We start from the raw sequence: 20203 nt of genomic DNA, 5'->3' as shown, positions 1-20203 counted from the left end.
CCTTCCAATATAAGTGATAAGCAAGCATCCAAATAAGAACATCATGAGTGTGAATGGGGTAAATACCTTGATGAGGCACAAACAACGTGCTATGGGGATCTAGAGGAGGGAGGGTCTACATCTGATCTGGAAGGTGAGTCCTGAGGCCTGAGCAGAACTAGGGAAGGTAGAGACTGTGGGAATGGAACATTTTTGGTAGATGCAATAGAATGTGCAGACTAGAGGATAGAAATAAAATAATATTCCAGGTAGAATCCCAATTGGCTAGGACATGGTCCATACGGTTTGTGGTGGGGAAGGGGCAGCTGGAGTTGGATCCGTAGGAAGCCTGACGTCCTGCTATGAGAGGACCTTGGATACCAGAGAAGAATTTATGGGATAATATAAGTGTTTTCTAAATATTGGCTATGGTGAACTCAAGAAATGAAAATGAAGTGAAAGTCATTTCTCTTTTATAAATCATAAGATTTCTCAAATCTATTTTGCAACATATAATAACACACATTGACGCTACAGCTTTATAGAGTTCATATGTTCAAAAAGTAATTTCCTATTAGGTATTATAACCAATGTCTAAAGATTACTAACTCCATTCTACATATTATGAGAGGAGTGACAAGTGACCACATAAGAAATCAGAATTAAACTCGGGCCCTCTAAATCTAAGCTCCCAAAGACCCAAGCAGTTACTCTTCCCCTCCATCTGTCATTCACCTGTCATCCCGAACTCTGCTGATCCAGAACACAGGAAGAGTCAGGTTTGAGAAGCAAAATATATGTCACCAAAGCTTATGTATTTCTCAAGGAGAGAACCTTTCTCAGCGACATTTTACCTTTTATACAAATGTTTAATCTGCTGGAAACTTGAGTTACAAACCCCACGAGAGATCAGAACTGTGAATTAAAAGAAGTGTGGAAAACTATTTCATTAATATATACCGATTGCAAACCAGCCTGATAGCAGAAAGCATACAATACATAAAAACACCAACATTTTTTGGTTGTGTGTGATCACTGGCAAGAAGTTGAACATTGTTGAGCCTGTTTCTCTGTGCTAAAAGATTTGGTTTCTACTGTCTCTATGAAACCTAATTGTGATTCTGCAATAAGCTAAGACACATTCAAAATATATACCACTCTAAGGTTAGAGTTTCTAATATAACTCAACATGATCTAATAAGATAACATTATTCAAGAAAGTTGTAATATAACCCACTATATCCTCAAGACATAACAGTACCCAACATTGATAAATCCTATTTAATAAGTAGTTGAGATTATTAAACTATTTCAATCCAAAATGGAGAAAATCAATTTTTCATGGTGATAAATCATTAGCTATTTAGAAAACTCAGCAATCCAGAACAACGAATTTCCCAAAGATTTTTCATAAGCCAAAGACTTAATGTACTGATCGCAATGTTTTTATGTATAGTTCACCAAATAGGTGGGTGTTATATAGGTCCTTGACCTGGGCAGGGGTTAATTTTGATATCTCCCTATGGTCATTGAAGTAGAAAGATAAAATGAGTAAAGTAATTATTTTATATAATGTATTTTCTGTTCTCTTTGAAAAATCACAAGAGTTGTGTGATGGGAAAAACTCTAAAAATGCAGCTTGCTTTAAGGATCATAGTGTGAAAAGATCAGAGTTGTAACACTGAATGTTGCCACTAATCATTCTTAAGATTTGCTTTGTAGGCGAGACTTAGCATCATGTAACAATCAATGGTTACTGATTCCTTTTGCTCCCAGAAGAGCAAGCAATTATGACCCAGGAAGCTTCACCAAGGGATTACAAACAAATGCTAACAAGAGTTCAGTTCCACTGTCCTTAGACCATTCCATTTATTTATGGAGCTTTTATTGCATGACACCAACATATTTCATAAAACAAATACTTCCTGTTACTTAGCAAAGGAAGAGGCAACATTGAAAGTCGTCAGGCTAATCATGGTCGAGTCTGCGGTTAAGGTCTCACTTCACTCTCTCCCCCAACTCATCCAGTGAGAAACCACAGGTCTGGGCCATCCGCTCCATAACCTCTGATGCTCTGGGCGGGACACCACCTTCAGAACAGGGTGGGAGAATGGGGACGACCATGCAGTGAGATTAGTGGAAAAGTAATGGCGGGGTTTGAACAGCAGAGTAAAGAGAAAAGTAACCATGGGATAGCAAGTAAGAAAGAAATACAGGGAGAGAAAAGGGAGAAGAACTGGAGAAATAAAATCATATCAACATTTGACATGGACATAGGTACCTAAGTTAAGACTTGAGGATCCTAGTGACACGTGTTTCCCTTACTAATTAAGTTTTATTTCTTGTGGCAACTCTCCTTGTCTTCCATGTTGTTCTTATGTTCCTTCCAAGTAGATCTGAATTAATGTTTGGACATCTGGCTTACTTTTGAATTATGAGTTTTTATAATAAGATAAGTTATGGAGGAGAGGTGATTTCTTTTTTTATTAGAAAATTTCTTGAATATAAAATTCTATACTAACTTTTACTTAAAACAAAGTTCATAAATTTCCCCTTTGGTGAGGATAAACGGCACCTCAAGAAAGATGCTTCAAACACTCAAGTGCTTATCACTGAAGATTTGTGCCGTAAATCAACTCTTGTCACATCATGTTCTTGATGACAAATAGAAGATGTTTTTACCTTGGGATATTTTCCACTATATTTCATCACATTTTCTTGGGTCAGTCAGCTTATTTGCACTACTCAGTCAGAACAATCTATACCTGGGTAAACTCTGCCCAAGATTGTTATCAAATATTTCCCCCTTAAAAGTGGCTGCCTCATTGCTCTGATATTGATTCAGAGTTCCACTTGTGCAGTTAATCCAATATACTTGAGTTAATAACAATCAAGATGACCAAGCATTAAAGTTTTCACATAATTCTAATTCTACGTAAAGAATAAATGAAAATACATATATTTTGCTAATCACTATACATTTTGTAAATGAAAGGCTCTCATAAATTATAACAAAAAATCAAAGTGCCTTAAGTGCATGTACCCAGAGCAGCACTAATTTTCTTTTTTTTTAGAATTGTGACCAGTAATCCAGCTTATAAAAGTTCATTTGAAAATCACTGTGACAGAATCTCCAGCATATTTTTAAGGTACAATTACTCTCTACTTCTATAACAATATTTTTTTTCTTTTTTACTTTTTACAAGCCTCTAGCAATTAAATGTGGAACTAGAATTGTTTTTTTTTTCAAACATTGATAACTTTTTCCTCTACACTTTAAAGGTTTTTATTTATCCAATTTTATTAAGTAATCATCAAACCATCTTCCCTTTTATTTGGAATATTATGTGTATATATATATTATGTGTATATATATGTATATATATATATATATATATATATATATATATATATATATAATTCATACCATATATAGTATTTATATTGTAGATATAGTATCTTTAAGCAAATTAAAAGAACTTCTGCATTTGATTTCACTCAAAGATTGTATGTAAATTGTTATTTCCATGGGCTTTGTGAAATGGTGAAAATGGCTTAATTCCTATCTTTTGGGGTCTAGAAATCCCAGTTGGCAACAATGAAGAGTTAGGTGAATGTAATTTTCATTTAGATCAAGGATTCATCCCATGCACTACAGCTAAACCATATAGATTCCTTTTCATTATCTCAATCTTCCCACAGAATGTGCTTCTTTGACAAACACAGTTTTAGTCACCTTTCCCCCCTCTTCCAAGTAACTCCTTATCATTGTACCCAGGAGAAAGCCCATTACATCCTAAATTTTGGACATTACCCTAAGAATAATTATATATTCCAGCCAATTTTGGGGGGGAAATCACTCTTTTTATGGTACTAGGATTCAAGAAATTGTAAAGTTCTATTATCAGTCTAATAGAAACCAAATTAACTCACCTTTTAAGACTACCTATAATTTATTCCTAAGAATGTTAACACTCATGAGTATATGTGTATATGAACCCTGACAGAGAGGAAGAAGAAGAAAGAAGTTAATAATTCTTAAGCTTTGTACTCCTATGAGGTATTTTCCTTACATACAGTAACTTATCTTGTCCTTCACACAATCTCATAAGAGTTGTATTAATATCCCCATTTGTTTAGATGTAAATTCTAAATCTCAAGTCGTGAAGTGATTTGCTCAAGGTCATATGGCTTCTAAGTGGTACAGCTGGGACTTGATGTCAAGTTTCCAGTACAATTTCCACTTCACCATGATGCCTCTTCCACTCTTAGTTCTAAGTTTTTCATGAGCTTCCCCAAACTCCTAAACTCATTCTCCAAAGTGTTACAAAACCACTTTGTCAAGACCAAAGGAAGAAAAGAACAAAGAATCAAAAGTAGAATGAGGGGGAAAAAATTGGTACTGGTTTCATATTTGGTATGGTTTAGTCCTAGGACTTGGGTGTTACCCAACATCTCATTTAATCCCCTAAACAGGTCCAAGGGATGCATAGTGCTATCCTCAAATACAAATGAGGAAACAGATTCAGAGGGATGATCTACCTTGCTCCAGGCCATGAGAAAGACAGGTATGATTAAAATTCAGGTCTGCCCAACTGGTAAGCTAATGCCCCGGGACAAGAGACTTGAGACAATCCAAGATGTAAGAGGCCTGAGAGATAAATATATCTAATAATCTGCTTGGAACATGAATCTCCCTCAAATGTGTCACTGTTTAAATATTTCCATGAAGAAGAAACTTTCTTTCCAAATACACATTTTATTTGGAATAACTTTGATTATAAAAAAGTTCTCCTGTACACCATATTGTTGGGAAAGGTATGCCCATCCAACCTCTGCTCAAGAGGGGTGTCCTACACTGATCAAAATTGTACATGTAGAATGGTCTTTTCTAAAGAGGAAGTCTGCAATGGAGTGAGAGAAATTACTCATTAGGACTTACATGATAAACAGGAAAAGCAAAGTCATTGAGAGGAAGATAATACATGTACTGTTTGCATATAAATGCCGAAGGCAGTTTGGAAAAGAAAAGGAAGGTGTAGTGAAAACCGGGAGGATTCCAGTTTCCTCTCAGCATTCATATAATTAGCTGGAGTGACCTTGGTCACCTCACTTTTGCAGATCTGAATTCCTCACTTCGGGAGTGACTCAGATAATTTTTACATATGTTCGACATATAAAATTCTATGATTATAGAATATCAATTATATTATTTGGAAACAACCCTTGAGTGCTTACAAACACACACACACACACACACACACACACACACACACACAATAGTAGATAAAATTCACCTCAGCAAACATGGCAGTGTGGTCTGAGGTGATGAAGATGAACTCTATTCCCGGCTCCTCAATCACTTTTCATGTGAATGGTACACGAACCCAAGTTTTCATTCAGTTTGGGAACCAAACCTTAATGGCAGACGTTAGCCTTTCTCTGGATATTGAAACTAAAAATCCTTGGGAATGTTTTAATATTCTTTTTCTATAAGCTAAAACGATAAACAGAAAATATGACCAAGAAATAAAACAAAAACATTTATAGCTGTCAGCTTTCTAGAATCTAAAAGTAATTTTACCATATTTACATGTTAGAATTAAGTATAGGGGCTCTCAGTCGGTTAAGTGTCCGACTTCGGCTCAGGTCATGATCTCGCAGTTTGTGGGTTCGAGCCCCGCGTTGGGCTCTGTGCTGACAGCTCAGAGCCTGGAGCCTTTTCGGATTCTGTGTCTCCCTCTCTCTCTGACCCTCCCCCATTCATGCTCTGTCTCTCTCTGTCTCAAAAATAAATAAACGTTAAAAAAAATTACAAAAAAAGGAAGGTGACAAGAAGAAATGCTGAATTCAGAGAGTATATGCAGTGTTAAGTAAAGAAATATCTCAGGTTGATTCAAATTGTCTAACTAGATTCTTAAAATTCATTAGAAGGTAAGTTCTATGAGGACAAGAAATTTTACTGTTTTTCATTGCCATAATGCCAATCTAGAACAGTGCCTGGTGCACAGGAGGTGTTTAATATGTATTCGCTGAATTAAGAAAAAGAAATAACAGAAGAAAATCATTGACATACAAAAATAATAAAAAGGGAGGGGCGCCTGGGTGGCGCAGTCGGTTAAGCGTCCGACTTCAGCCAGGTCACGATCTTGCGGTCCGTGAGTTCGAGCCCCGCGTCGGGCTCTGGGCTGATGGCTCAGAGCCTGGAGCCTGTTTCCGATTCTGTGTCTCCCTCTCTCACTGCCCCTCCCCCGTTCGTGCTCTGTTTCTCTCTGTCCCACAAATAAATAAACGTTGAAAAAAAAATTAAAAAAAAATAATAATAAAAAGGGAAACACGACCAAAAAAGTAGACATGGTATGGTTTACGGCTTAAAAGAAAGCTCAAACAGATGCAGTCGAGCAGTTATATGCTAGTTCTCAGTTTTATTCTCGTGCTTCAGTGAAGAAGCTTCTAGCTTAACTTTAGACAAGTCATAACTTTTTTATGCCTCAGTTTCTCAATCTACACAATCTCTCTCTCTTTACACTTTAAAAGGATCCTATGAGGTGACAGTAAAAGGAAAAGGGAAGAAGGAAGAACAAAGATACATGGTTTGGGACACAACGACTTTCTGGGAATGCAGAACTGCTGATTTGTACACACATGTAAAAGTCAGAGAGAAACCAGTATGAATCATACTAAGGAAAAGAAGAGGGGGCAATAAAGAAGAGGGACAAAATTTTGAATGAATTGTGCCAGTCAGAAACCAGGGTATTGTCCTAGAGACGTATTTTTGTATGTGTGTTTGTAACATGTGTAAGTACCACTCAGTTAAAATGCAATACAATTGTATGTGAAAGAAAAGATCAGTGAATGTTTAATATTTTAGAATGCAATGAAATATTGATAAATAAAGCCAAAGTGGCATAATTAGAAAAATAAGGAAGATTCAAGAGATAACTGGGTAGGTGGGGAGGGAGAGGAAGGAAGAAAACCGATTTAGGTATAAAGGAACAAGGAGACACAGAATGGGCAGGGAAGAGGTGAGCCACAGGGCCATCTGCTATATGTCAGCAAAGAGCCCACCCTAGAAAACCCAAGCTGTTTTCGACAGCAAGCTGAACACTGTATGGATGAGCAAATAAACAGGAAAAAGACTACCACTACTGAGAATTTAATAAAAGCAAAACAAGAAGGTGGGAAGAAAACTGAATACTATGAACTATACATGCTTGACCAGTGGTCCCACTTGACATACGTCCCTGTTAATTGGGTGCCACTTAAACTATCAGAGTTGCTGTCCAGTTCACACTCTCTGGAACAGGGAAAAGCTGACAGGAGAAAAGAGCCATGTGTGGATTTAAATTCAGGGGGACAAGACATGTCTCTGCTTTCTCCTATTTAGGATTTCACTGAACCTTTCAGCATTTTGTGACTTTTAGTAAAAGAATGTCACTAAATCTTTCAGAACCTGGGTTTCCCCCTCATCAGCAAATTAATAAAATTATTTGGTTTCAGTCGAGGATCTTTCCATTTCTCCCAGTTTTTAATGTCTTAGGCGTTAAGCAAGTTTTGGTTAAAGTGGAGAAAAGTTCTTTGAAATCACCACTCTGAAATCACCGACAAGGAATTGTAGGTTGCAAGGAACTGGATGAATCTATTGGGCTTAAAATAAATGCCATTTTTAAATTGAAGGAAAGAAATCTTTTGGTATATTCAGTTAATCACGCTGAGCTTTTGCAAATGGTAGTGATTCCTATCCTCATTGTGGTAACAATGGTTTGCCATGCAACCCAACACAAAGAGATTTAAGACAAAGCAAAACAAATTTGGCCTGAGTTGAAAATACTAATACGTTCTTATACTACAGAGTCTGTTGTCAAGCAGGCTCTCCCATCCAGAAATACATCTGCTTCCAAGATGGCACTATAGTTCCCCGGCTACAATTTAATTAATCACCTCTTTTTATAGTAGTCTGAGTTTGCAACCTCTCAGAGTCAGTTCTTTCCATATAAATAGAAGGTAAGAAAAATTTTAAAGCCCAGGCAAAGAAACAAAATTAATAGTTCAAGTAGGGGCCCCAGTGAGAAATAAAAACGTAACTATTATCATGGCAAATAAAGATTGTGGTAGTGGAAAACCACCAATCACACACAGAAAAACTTCAGGATTAAAAAAAACAATGCATATGTATTTTCCAATCCTGTATTAGGTTTCTTAAAGATCTAGATGGATGCATGGATTAGTATTGTGAAAACATGACATTATATTACCTTATGCAAGAAATACCCATTTGAGAAAACCTGATGCAGCTACTATTCCTTTGGACAATTAAGAATGCTCTGTATTGCCTTTTATTACAATACAGAATGTTTTAATTTTAAAAAAAGTCCGTGGAAAGGGGAGTAATTCCCCTTTGTATAGAATAACCCTAATACTAGAGGGTAGATTGGTTGGGGAATTACAGAGCAGACACAATTACTAGGATTGTCTCTCTTCCACTCTCTCAGGCTCCAGGATAAAGAAGAATCAATTAGCCCTCAACAGACTATGACCTTGAAGGCTACAGCTCTGTGCATAATATGCTGAATATGCTGAGGCAGATAGAACGGGGAGAGTTACGTCCTGAAACCACCAAAGAGCATGTTTCAGATACGATAACGTCATGTTAAGATTATACCATCACAGCTGAGTTCATGTCAAAAACATGCATGACAGAAGGATAGGTCTGGTTCTTCCTGTGACGAAGCAGTACTTTCTTAGTTGAAGAGAAAAAAAGTGAATGAGGTCACAAATGACAGTCTAATTCCAAGCTCTTTTGTGTGTGTGTGGTTTTTTGGGTTTTTTTAGTCAATGGTTACAAGCTTTTTAAAACAACAAAAGCAACCACTTACGAGTGTCTGAAAACAAAGCTTCCTGGACCAACCCCCCCCCCCCCCCCAGTCCCCCTGCGCAAAAACCAGACTCATAAATTTTTAGGATACTCATGCTTTTGCTGTTGTTTTCAGGCACTAGGCTAAAACATTAACACCGAGTTTCCCATACAGAAAGCCTTATAGGTGGCAAAGTGTTAAGCACCGTCTGTCTACCCCTAACTTTTCAGGAGAAAACTACTTCCCATACTGCTTTTCCAGGCTTATCTCCGATGCATTTCAGAGTGCTGCAGCTGTGTCTCTGGCCAGAACTGGCCACCGTGATGCTTTTAGGCAGCAGTAAATCTTTGCCACTCAATGCAAATGCCAGAAAATCAATGCCCTGGCTTGAAAACCGAGAGAAGAGAAACTATATGGAATCTGTACCCTCTTAAAACACTTAGTAGAAGAATTTACCTGAAAAAATAATTTCTCAAAAAGTCACTACATACTTTGTGACACGGTCCTAAACCAGAAAAAGGGACTACATGGTTCTCTGCTTCCTGCCCCCCGCCCCCCAAAAAGATGACAAAATTATGGAATTTACCAAAGGAGTTTTTTGTTTGTTTGTTTTTTCTTCATAGGGTCCTCTTTCTTTTTCTGGAAAGCTAAACCTGTCCGGGCACATTTTAATTAAAGCCAAGTTTCAAATGATAAAGACAAAGAAGTAACCTTGTCTTCATGGGGAATGTTGCTTCTCTTTGCAGGATCTGTACTTGCTTTTTATAGCCTGTCATTTCATCTGGGTATTATTTTCTGGTCACTTTGCCAGGTGGGAAGAGGCGGTGAATGCAGTGATGTCTGTCAGACCTTTAATGATGCTTCAGGGATTTGATAAAGACACAGAGCAGTGTCTGCAGAAAGGAGGTTCTTTACTAATTACACCTGAAAAACAAGCCTCTCTCTCTCTTTTTCTTCTTCTTTTTTTAAATCTTTGCCAGCAGTTTCTGCTGTGTGTGAAATGAAATGATCTTGAATCACAAGCAGATCAAGTTTTCTGTGTTTCTATACCACACGGCTCTACCCCACACAGAACATCATGTCCGGAAAAGACATTCTTTATTCTTCCTTACCACCCAGAGGGGAACCGAAGGGGTGAGGATTTCATCGCAGAACCCTCGCCCTCAACTCTTAAGAGATTTTACACACGTTATTAAGGACTGGATTCTCTTGTCTTTTACTTTATTCCACGAAGGACATATTCAGTCAGTGGTAAAAAGTGGCAGAAGGCAGAGAAAAAAAAAATAAATCAGAAACATTTATAAAAAGAAGCCAGAGGCCACTCCTCCCTTCTCTACTGACGTGGGGAGCAACCTGACTAGTCATGGTTTCTGCCTTGTCAACTTTCCATTGTAAAGCATTGCAGTGACCCAGTACGAACAGCAGCACATTGTTCTGTATCGTTTTAAGAGCGTGGGCTCTCTTCACTCACAGGTTATTAAACTGCACTGCTCCGGTCTGACGGCCAAAAAAAGACACGTCTGAAAAAAAAAAACGATGTACCTTACTAATGGATCTTGTACTTTTTAATGACTGCCAAGGAAGCTATTTAAACATTTGATTACAGAAGACAAAACTAATTTGGGGAAATCCTTTCATGCGGCATCGTACTGCGCCCTGAATAAAATAAAGCTGTCCCTCGTAAGTGCTCGGTAGCCGAAACTACAATCTGGGCAGGACGGCAATCGCCTGCCACTGGTGAGGGGTGAGCACTGTAAATGCGCTATCAGCAAGAACCAATTAAGACAGAAACGTGGTGAGAGCAGAGAGCAGTTAAGGGAGCAGGAAGAAGGCATGGAGGCAGATAACAGGCAGTGTGGGACCACTGCGTGGCAGAGGGCACCCGAAAGGTGAGGAGAGGTGATGGAAATCCACACGGGAGAAAGACAGACACAGAACCACACTCGCTGCTCTATGGAAGTCACATTTATAGTTTTGTTTTGTTTTGTTTTGTTTTAAAAAGGATGCTCTGTCTGATGTGTTCATTTTTAAAAGTGTTAGAAATCAACTGAATTGCAATTAAATTCAAGCATGACTCCCAGATGCTGAAGTTTTGGGTCCCCCACCCCAGACCGAACAGTCTGGCTGGAGGGAACACTGTTTCATACCAGCAGTTTGCAAGATCGTTTTACTCATCTCTTCAACGCCACCCCAAGCGCTCCAGTCACATGATGTGCTTAAACAAAACCATGCAATTAAAATAGAAGAAGACAAGGAAACAGCTCCATGCTCAAGAGAACGCCTTTTAGCGCCTCAAGCCCACCCCTTTCCATGATTCATCATCATCGTTCTCTCTCTACTTACAAAGTTTAGGAGCAGTTTGGAGATTAGTTTCTGTTGTTTGTGGCTGAGTTGCTGACTTGGGTGTTCTCACCTCAGGGTTCCGAGTGGGGAAAGGGAAGGATGCTGCAGTGGACGGCAGGAAAGAAAAAGCAAAAATACGATTCTTCGGGGTCGGGACCGCTGAAGGTTCAGAGGACACAACGGCATTGTCAACTTGCACTGTAACTTGAACCTCAGTTTCAGATTGAGCCCTAGAGACAGGTGAAGTGTATGCCTCAGATGCTACCCACACAGCTGAGGCAGCGGTTGGATCCAGAGAAATAATAGGGTCCTGGCCTAACCCCCCAGGGTCAAGGTGAGTAGGAGAGTCATACTCAAATATCTTGTCCACAAATACCCACTTGAGGCCAGCAATGCAGAGGCAGAGGCTGACTAGGCAAGCCAGAATGGGGACAATGCAGATTTTCTCCGAGTTGAGGCAACCTCTCAGGCGCTCAGCTTCCAGGCAGACACAGCAGGGAGCTGCCAGGCCCATGAGTCCGGAGGTTCGCCCATCTTCAGTCTGGGTCTCTGGCATGTCTTCTGCTGCCGGAAGCCCGTCAAGAGATGGGTCTGCACTCAGCTGAGTGGAGGGGCTGGAGGACCTCTCGGCTGCTCCCTCGGACATGTCTGGGGAATAAATCTCCATCGGCTCACCTCCAGAAGGCCTGGCCTCTCTCACGGTCCATTACCATGCAGAGCTCCCCCCAACCAAATGAGACAGCATCTTACAGGGGGAAATCGATAAGTCTTCCAAGTCCAAGGCCATTATCAAAAGCAAGAGGAGTTCAGGAGAGAGGAAGGAAAAAAAAGCCTCTAGCAACTACCAAATGAAAGTATACTGTAATTCTTTACTGCTGTTTCCAGGTTACTTTTGCAGTTCTTTCAAATGCTTCTCCAAACCATCCCGGCTGGTCAAGAGGGTCGGGGGGGCCGGGGCGGGGGGGTGAGGCAAAATAGAAACCGAGCTGATCGTTGGTCAGTTAAGTAAACCAGTAGCCCAAACTGAAAGGCATGTTTCTCACCTCGAGCATCTGAAGCTGGTGTCTGCTTAGATGGAGAAAACAACTGTCATGCAGGAGAAGTAAAAGCAAAAGCAGGACCAGAGGTGGCGGCGGAGGCGGCAGCAGCGGCGGCGGCAGGAGAGGCAGCAGTGAGAGTAGCAACAGCATCCTGTTGTGTTAACGCGAAGGCTGAAAGAGGCTGAATCATTACACAGCAGCAGGTGCCTGCCCCGGGAGCATCACTGCAAACAGTATCATCACACAGGGATCCGAAGGGAAGAGTGCGGCCCGGAGGGGCGGCGACTCCCCTCCCCGCCCTGCCTCCGCCCCCACCCCCCCAACCACTCCTCTTTGTCCTTCTTGAGCGCTCATTCACTTTCTTCCCCCCGCAGCTCTGCCCGGCTTCATAGTCTCTTTCTCTTCCTTTCCCCTCCTCATCCAAAGACGTTCTGTCTCTCTGTCTCTCTCTTTTTCCTCCCTCCTCCCTCTGTCCGCACTCCAGAGCTGCTGGCTGGTCTGAGTAAAATCAGTATACCCAGCGACGCAGGACTGCCAGTGACTTCCTATTTTATCCAATTAGAAGGAATAAAGGCCATCAAATCAAAGAGAAGCAGGCAGGCACCAGTTAAGCTCAGTCCCCATGGCCCCCACCCCTTTTCTTCCCTTTCTTTTTCTCTCCACAAAAGCAGCCCCAGTTTTCCACCCCCACCTTGCTTGCTTCTGGTCTTGCCGGCTCTCTTTCCTTCACCCACTGTGGGGTCAGAAAAAGCCAGCGATCGATGCTAGCAATCTAACAAAGCTGGGATGGGGCGGGGGATGTAGGTGGGACCTTATGGGTTGGACCTGAGGCTTGGCAAAGTCTGATATCTGATTCCTCCCTAGAGAGGTAAGCTTTTCAACAGCAATTTCTTCTTGCCTGCCGCTGAGAGATAGCATTCCTTCCCCTGCCCTCTAATAAGTTTTGTTCACCAAGAGGACTGTTATTACCTGATTTTCAACCAACAGTCAGAACGTGTTTTTTTCGAACCTTGGACAGCTCTGCCTTCAGCCCTTTTGGCGAAGACTGTGTAAGACTGCAATGCCCAGGGTGAAGTGCTGAGCCTATGCTGAAGGAGGGGTGGGAGGGAAGGGGAGAGGTGTTCATGGATCCCCACTCCGGTCCCATTTGAATTTCCGTTTCCTCTTTCCACCCACAGCAGTCCTAGACTAATGTCAAGCTAATAAGAAACACTGGTAAATAGCGCTATGAAGGGAGCAAAAGGCTACCACTTTGTTTTGAAATTAGCCTTCACGGTGACTCCACACTGCAGAGGTCTGAATTCCCCAGGAGCCGTAATATATACCACATGTCCTCCGCTAGAACCACACTGCAAGTATTAAGAAGAGTTTTCCATAAGAGCATGCCTTTGGGTTGGGTCTCAATAGCTTTACCTTACAGATAGTTTCAATGCTGCTTTTGCCCCCCTTTAAAACAGCAGCCGTTAAAAGACTGGAAGAAATGCCGTCTTTAACAGACAGCACGGGGTTCCCTGAACCTCCCTCCTGTTCTTGCACTGTATGCATCTGAGCCCTTAGTCCATGCTTTACCATGACTGGACACCCAAATGGTTTCCAAGGAACCATTCTGCTCACCTATGTCAATGGGAGTCTTAAAAGCTCTCTCTAAATCTATACTACATAGCCATCATATGAATCCCAGCAGCAATAAATTTAGAGCTCAAGTCCTGAGAAATTCTGCTTTAAGCACATTAAATTTTGTATAACACAATCTCCACCGCTTTGAAATAGTTTTAAGCTTTAAGTGGGCAAGCGAGAAGAATATTATCACATCAAAATAAAATCGGTCCATAATTATAAGTGATTTAAAGGATATTAACTCTCAAAACGTGCTTGCAGTACTATAACTAACAACAACGACAAAAGCCTGAACCAATTGGCCTAACTGTGATTATGACTGTGACAAGCTGATGGGCAAAATGACTTATCCTCCACATAACCTGCACTTATATACCAGTAACCAATATTTTAAAACAAGAATAGTTAAAATAAGATCCTGTGCCTAACTTTCTGGCTTTAGCCATTTGATTTTAAAGCAGTGAGAGTTTTCTGAAAGATTTTAGCAACGGACATGATATTTCATATCATGGAAAATCTATGGGGAAGCCTTTACAGTATTCACACTGAGAGGTATTCACATTTTGATTGTCAACATTCACGTGAATGTTCAGAACCGATATAAGCAAGTAAGTGTTTACACTAAATTAGGGTAATTTGTAATTACTTTAGAGATTACCCCGTTTAAATACACGGTACCTAACTCCTCACTTTTGCCCCAAACCAATACCACACTCCAATATAATACATTGGCACTTCATTCACAATTATCATCTCAGTTTCAAAACTCAAAATGGGTTTCCAGCAGCCCAAGCCAGGCAGGTAAGAGAAGATGCCAAGAATGGTAACCCAGAGTGAAGAAAAGTGGTCCTCAGCTTACCCCAATAACAACTACCCACTTCACCTTAATCACCGAGAACAAACATATTCTGCCAACAAAGAAATTACTGGGCGCTGCTCTAATTGTCATCTTAAAGACCCTTAGAAAGGAAAACAACGTATCACACAAAGGCTAGAACAAAACAGCAGAAACAAAATCCTGTGGGCTGCCACAGCTGCCTTTTCCCCGGGGCTATTCAAATCTGTGGGATGTGTACGTGTCCTCCCTGGAGATGTATTCCATGAGCCCTGTGGCACCTCAAAGCTAAGATCAGCTTGCAGAAAGCCAGCATCCTGTAGAGTTCTTTCCCACCAAATCAGAAGGTGAATGTAATTGAGGAAAGGGGGTTGAGGACATAAAGAAAAAAAAAAAAGAGAGAGAGAGAGAGAGAATTCTTCATGAGTTCTCCCCTTGAGAGTAGGAACCAAAAGTTGCCCTTATCCCTTAACCAAGTCCCCTATGGAAATAAAGAAGTGAGAAAGGGTGCTGTGGATGGGTAAGGGATCGGAATTTCCTTTGGATGAAACATGCCTGTCTGTAGGAAGAATTGCAAGGATATGTCGCGTTAACCCTCTAGACTCCACCCCAATAAAGCCCAGGAACACCCACATCTCTGCATCCCCTTAAAAAAATGAAAAAGAGCAGATTTTTGCTACCTTTCAAAAACCACATTACCACCTCCTTCATCACAACAACAGCTACATTTAAGGAGCTCTGCCTTTGTGCCAGGCACTGAGCTAGGTTCTTAACATATATTATTTCTTGTCTTCACTAATCCCGTACAGTACGTATCATCTTCGAAATAGAGAACTACTCAGGCAGCTTAGGTAACTTAGCCACGGACGTAAAGCTATTAAGTGATAGGGCCAAGATTTGAACAAAAGTCTGACTCATGCTGTTTCTGCTGAAAAATACCACTTTTCTTTTTAATCACAATAATGCATCTCAATATGTATTGCTTACCCATCACTTCAATGGGAAAATAAACGGACCAGAAAGTGTAATAATGAAAAAGGCTCAGTACCTTAATGTGGTTTGTAAACAAACTTGCAGGTGCCTAGTTTCCAAAATAAGAGCTTTCCAAAATTTTGCCTAGTGATATCCAGAACTTGTAAGGATTAAGCATAGGCTATTTAGGGGTGCCTGGGTGGCTTACTCGGTGAAACAGCCAACTCTCGGTTTCAGCTCAGGTCATGCATGATCTTGTGGTTTGTGAGTTTGAGCCCTGCATCAGGCTCTGTGCTGTCACTGCGAGCCTGCTTGGGATTCTCTCTCTCCTTCCCTCCTGCACTCTTTCAATTTCTGTCTCAAAATAAACAAAACAAACAAACAAAAAGCATAGGCTAATTAAATGCTACCTATTTATAATTTCAGTTGAAGGAGATCTTCCACAGTCTCAGTTCCAGAATTTTCTCTGGAAAGCTTTTCAATTATATGCTTCTGTGAAACAAATTGCCCTGAAATAGCTTAAAGCAATCACTGCTGTATTCTGTCTCCCTAGTCTGCGGGTTGACTGGGTTTGGCTGAGTGGTTCTTCTGCTGCATTTGATGTCAGCCGGGGCTGCAATCAGCTAGGATACAACTGAGCTGAAACACTGAGGATGGCACTCACGTGATGGGGAGTCGATGCCAGGTGTCAGCTGGGAGCTCAGCAGGGACTGTGGAAGGGTGCACCAACATGTGGCCTCTCTGTGAAGCTTGGGCTTCTCACAGCATGGCTGGGTTCTGAGCAGAAGCATCCCAAGAGGGAAGAAGCCCAAGCTGCCAGCCCTCCTGAGCCTTGAATGTGGAGGCTGCATGGGTCATTTCCATTGCATCCTACTGGTTAAGCCGTCACAGCACCAGCTGACATTCAAGAACTGGGGAAATAGGTCTTGACTGGGGACAGTGACAAAGAACTTGCAGCCATTATTAATCCACGGCAGAAGATAAGGAAGTAAATGTTAGTAAGTCGACCTGGGTCAGGAGGGGACAGTAATACAGAACGGGATTTGGCAGAACAATATCAAAATACACTTGTATTTCTGATCCATTTTCACACTATTCCAGCTTCTGTCTAAGCTTGCTTCAATGAAGAAAAAAAATCCTATTATATCATCAAATGTATTCAAATTCCTCTGCTACTTCAATTCAAGCTAGGTTATTGGGTGCAGCATTTATTTTAGTTATTTTATTATCAGAAGTATTTAGCTCAGCTCCAGCAGATGAAAGAGGATGGCAAATGCCAGTTCGTTTTTGACCATATAACCCAAACTTATTCTCTCTTTTACAGTTTTTTTTCCCCTGTATTTTGACTCTTTCTATCTCTGAAAAAGCTTATTCTTGCTCCTAAATTTTAGGGCTAAAAAAGTAGAGTTTACTTTGTGGTATCTCCAAATTACAGTCACCGGAGAGGACTACAGATAAAACATAATGATTTATGTATTTGCTAATGAATTATGAAATCACATTTTTAAAAAAATTTTTAAATGTTTATTTTTGAGAGAGAGAGAGAGAGAGAGAGAGAGAGAGAGAGAGAGTGCAGGCACATGAGTGGAGGAGGGGCAGAGAGAGAGGGAGACACACAGAAATCTGAAGCAGGCTCCAGGCTCCCAGCTGTCAGCACAGAGCCTGACACGGGGCTCGAACTCAGGAACCACAAGATTGTGACCTGAGCTGAAGTTGGATACCTAACTGACTGAGCTATTCAGGTACCCCTGAAATCACAGTTTTCATAAGAAAGCTTCATGTTCCAAAGGTGACCTTTAAAACTCACTTCTTTCCATGAGAGGACAAAGCACTCAAATGCATCTGTCAGCCTCTTCCCACTCATTTCAAAGTCACTCGCCAAGTGGCCGCAGCTACTCCATGGAGCCTTCCATGCTTCCACATCATGGACCCAGCACTTCCTTATCTGTACCACCTACTGGGGCACATCTTCACAGTCTGTTCTATTATTTAACTATGTCATGTATATAGGACTAAAGAATTCAATTTCTTTGAAGACCAGGTCTCTCACTATCTGGCTTCCATTCAGTACATAATTTTGTTTGGTTTTATTTTTTTTTCAACGTTTTTTTTTTTTTTTTTTTTTTTTTTTGGGACAGAGAGAGACAGAGCATGAACGGGGGAGGGGCAGAGAGAGAGGGAGACACAGAATCGGAAACAGGCTCCAGGCTCCGAGCCATCAGCCCAGAGCCTGACGCGGGGCTCGAACTCACGGACCACGAGATTGTGACCTGGCTGAAGTCGGACGCTTAACCGACTGCGCCACCCAGGCGCCCCTGTTTGGTTTTATTTTTAATTGAAATTGAATTATACAGATAATGGCACCTCTAATAAACTAGCAAGCTTTTTCATTCTACCCTCTAAACTCTTGTACATTTTTTCAGATCTTTGAGTGTCCAGAACAGGCACATCCTTATCAAATTTTTCTGATTGTTCCTAAAAATGCCTCTTATGAATTTATCTTATTCTAGGGAAACTCCATTACCACAACTATACTTAACTCTTCACCACCACAGATCCTTTCAGTGGATGGAAAGCTGGGAATAAACTAAATTTTAACTGTTTTTCCTGTAATTCTTTTCTCTTCAACTCAACAGAAACGTTCTCTGAGGGCAAACCAAATCCATGTACTATCTGATGTTCTTTTACATTATTGTATTATATATACACATGTATATATATATACACATACACAAACATGTATAATGTAGATGTTCTTCTACCTTGTTCATAAATGCTAAATATGAAACCCATTCTACCTTCCTGGGCAGGTATTATCTCCCCACTTTGTAGGTGAGTGCAGACTCATGATACTTGACTCTCACCCAGTGAAAATTTTCTCAGAGAAGACAACTTAATTTTAAGAATTATTTTGTGAGATGCTGTATCAAACATTTGATATGGACTGTGGGTCTGTGTTTTCATGTTTTTAAATGTTTATTTATTTATTTTGAGAGAGAGACAGAGAGCTTGAGTGGAAGAGGGACAGAGAGAGACACACACAGAATTTGAAGCAGGCTGTAGACTTTGAGTTGTCAGCACAGAGCCCGACGCAGGGCTCAAACCCGTGAATTGAGAGATCATGACCTGAGCTGAAGTCAGATGCTTAATCAACTGAGCCACACAGGCACCCCTCTGCGTTCTCGTTTTGTAATGAGATGATCATATCATTCTGGCACATTTTGTTCTTTATGAGTTTAGATCCTCCCTAGCTCAAGATATAGTACATGGCCTCAAAGATGAGGATGTGAAAATTTTATATAGAAAGGTTATCTTTATTAAATATGATACTTATAATAAGTTTTCTTTACTTTGAGAGGGACTATGAATTTCTCACTCCCTGTAAGTAAAATCATTAGTCATATACAAACACAGTTTATTTTATTTTTACTTTTACAAGTCACCGTTCTTGTAAAATTACACTGGACATGTTCTGGAAGTAGAGGAGATGGTTGCACAACGTTGAGATAAATACTAATGAATTGCTCACATTAAAATAGTCAGTTTTATGTTATGTGAATTCCAACTCAGTAAAAAAGATAAAAATAAAAAGACTCTGGACACTCATCATGGTTTCAACTTTTCCAACATTTAATTTTAAAAGGAAATGATGTTCTATCTGACCAGTGTTACTAGTGGACTACACTAAAATAATGAGACTTTGGGACATTTAGGTTGCCCTTTCTTCTACAAAATCTCAGTAGATCACATGGCATTAAATCTTTGACAGTTATTAATTAACTATGAACTCTGAATTTATGTCAATGATGCAATCCCAGGGAACTCAGAAGCATGAAGAAAGCTATAATAAATTGACGTGTCATTGAGCTTTACAATTCAAAAGACGTTTTAGGAGAAAATGAGCAAGGGCTTCTAACTCTATCTCATTTTATATACCTAAAATATTATTTCTCATTGTTCAACTCCATCCCATCCCACTTTTTAGAATATACTAGAAATATGAGCAAAGGTTGGGGTGGGGAAAGTGGCAGTTATTCTGAATCATCTGTATTTTCTATGCAGTGTGCTTTGTTAGGAAACGTGTGATGAACTCACCACTTGAATGTAAATTCCACAAGGGCAAGTATTTGTGTCTGTTTTTATCACTATATTCTTACTTCCTAGAGCATGCCTGGCACACAGAAGGCATTAAGTGTTGTTGAATAAACGCAGCAATATGGAAACTCTACTAAAGAGAGATGAACAAAGTGTGGGAAAACATCTTAGAGGCATGGGTACTCCAGATAAGAGTTGTACTTGTGTGAATAAATGCAAATAATGTTAAAGTACTCATGTGTGTGTGTGTGTGTGTGTAATAAAAAGAAGGAAAATTATAGTGACTACTCTGATATTATGTGGATGGTCATTCATAATATTTACTAAAGCTATATATGTTGGATTAGTTACCTTGAACAAATATCTTTGTTTCATTAATATTCACTACCTATAAGTTAAGATCACATCACAGAGCACCACAGCTAAGAGATAATTTTTGTTTGTTGTATCCACAAGTCTTATGACAA

General features: G+C 40.2%; 2 protein-coding genes across 12 annotated transcripts in view; both read right to left on the bottom strand.

The window, feature by feature from the left end:
* The window catches only part of NRG1 (neuregulin 1), a 1130312-nt gene that overhangs the window by 113441 nt on the left and 996668 nt on the right, over nt 1-20203 (bottom strand). For 4 of the 11 annotated variants that reach the window (XM_025932897.2, XM_086703391.1, XM_025932903.2 and 1 more), the window contains exon 1: nt 11178-12122. The exons of 6 other annotated variants lie outside the window; for them this stretch is intronic. In XM_025932897.2, coding sequence (XP_025788682.1) covers nt 11178-11844 — 667 coding nt within the window. In that variant the 5' untranslated portion in view covers nt 11845-12122. Of the gene's footprint in view, nt 1-10305; nt 10355-11177; nt 12123-20203 lie in introns of those variants that run through there. One more of the 11 variants, XM_086703395.1, reaches the window with a different exon arrangement.
* On the bottom strand, nt 12128-12515 carry LOC147581536 (uncharacterized). Its single transcript, XM_086703396.1, has one exon. It carries the CDS (start codon nt 12365-12367, stop codon nt 12179-12181), a length of 189 nt encoding a protein of 62 aa, XP_086559522.1. The 5' UTR covers nt 12368-12515; the 3' UTR covers nt 12128-12178.

This window comes from Puma concolor, chromosome B1 (genome assembly GCF_028749965.1).
Source record: "Puma concolor isolate L17-30 chromosome B1, mPumCon1.1.hap2, whole genome shotgun sequence".
Taxonomy (NCBI): domain Eukaryota; kingdom Metazoa; phylum Chordata; class Mammalia; order Carnivora; family Felidae; genus Puma; species Puma concolor.
Note: the sequence above shows the minus strand (reverse complement) of the source record. Positions and strands in the feature narration are given on the sequence as shown.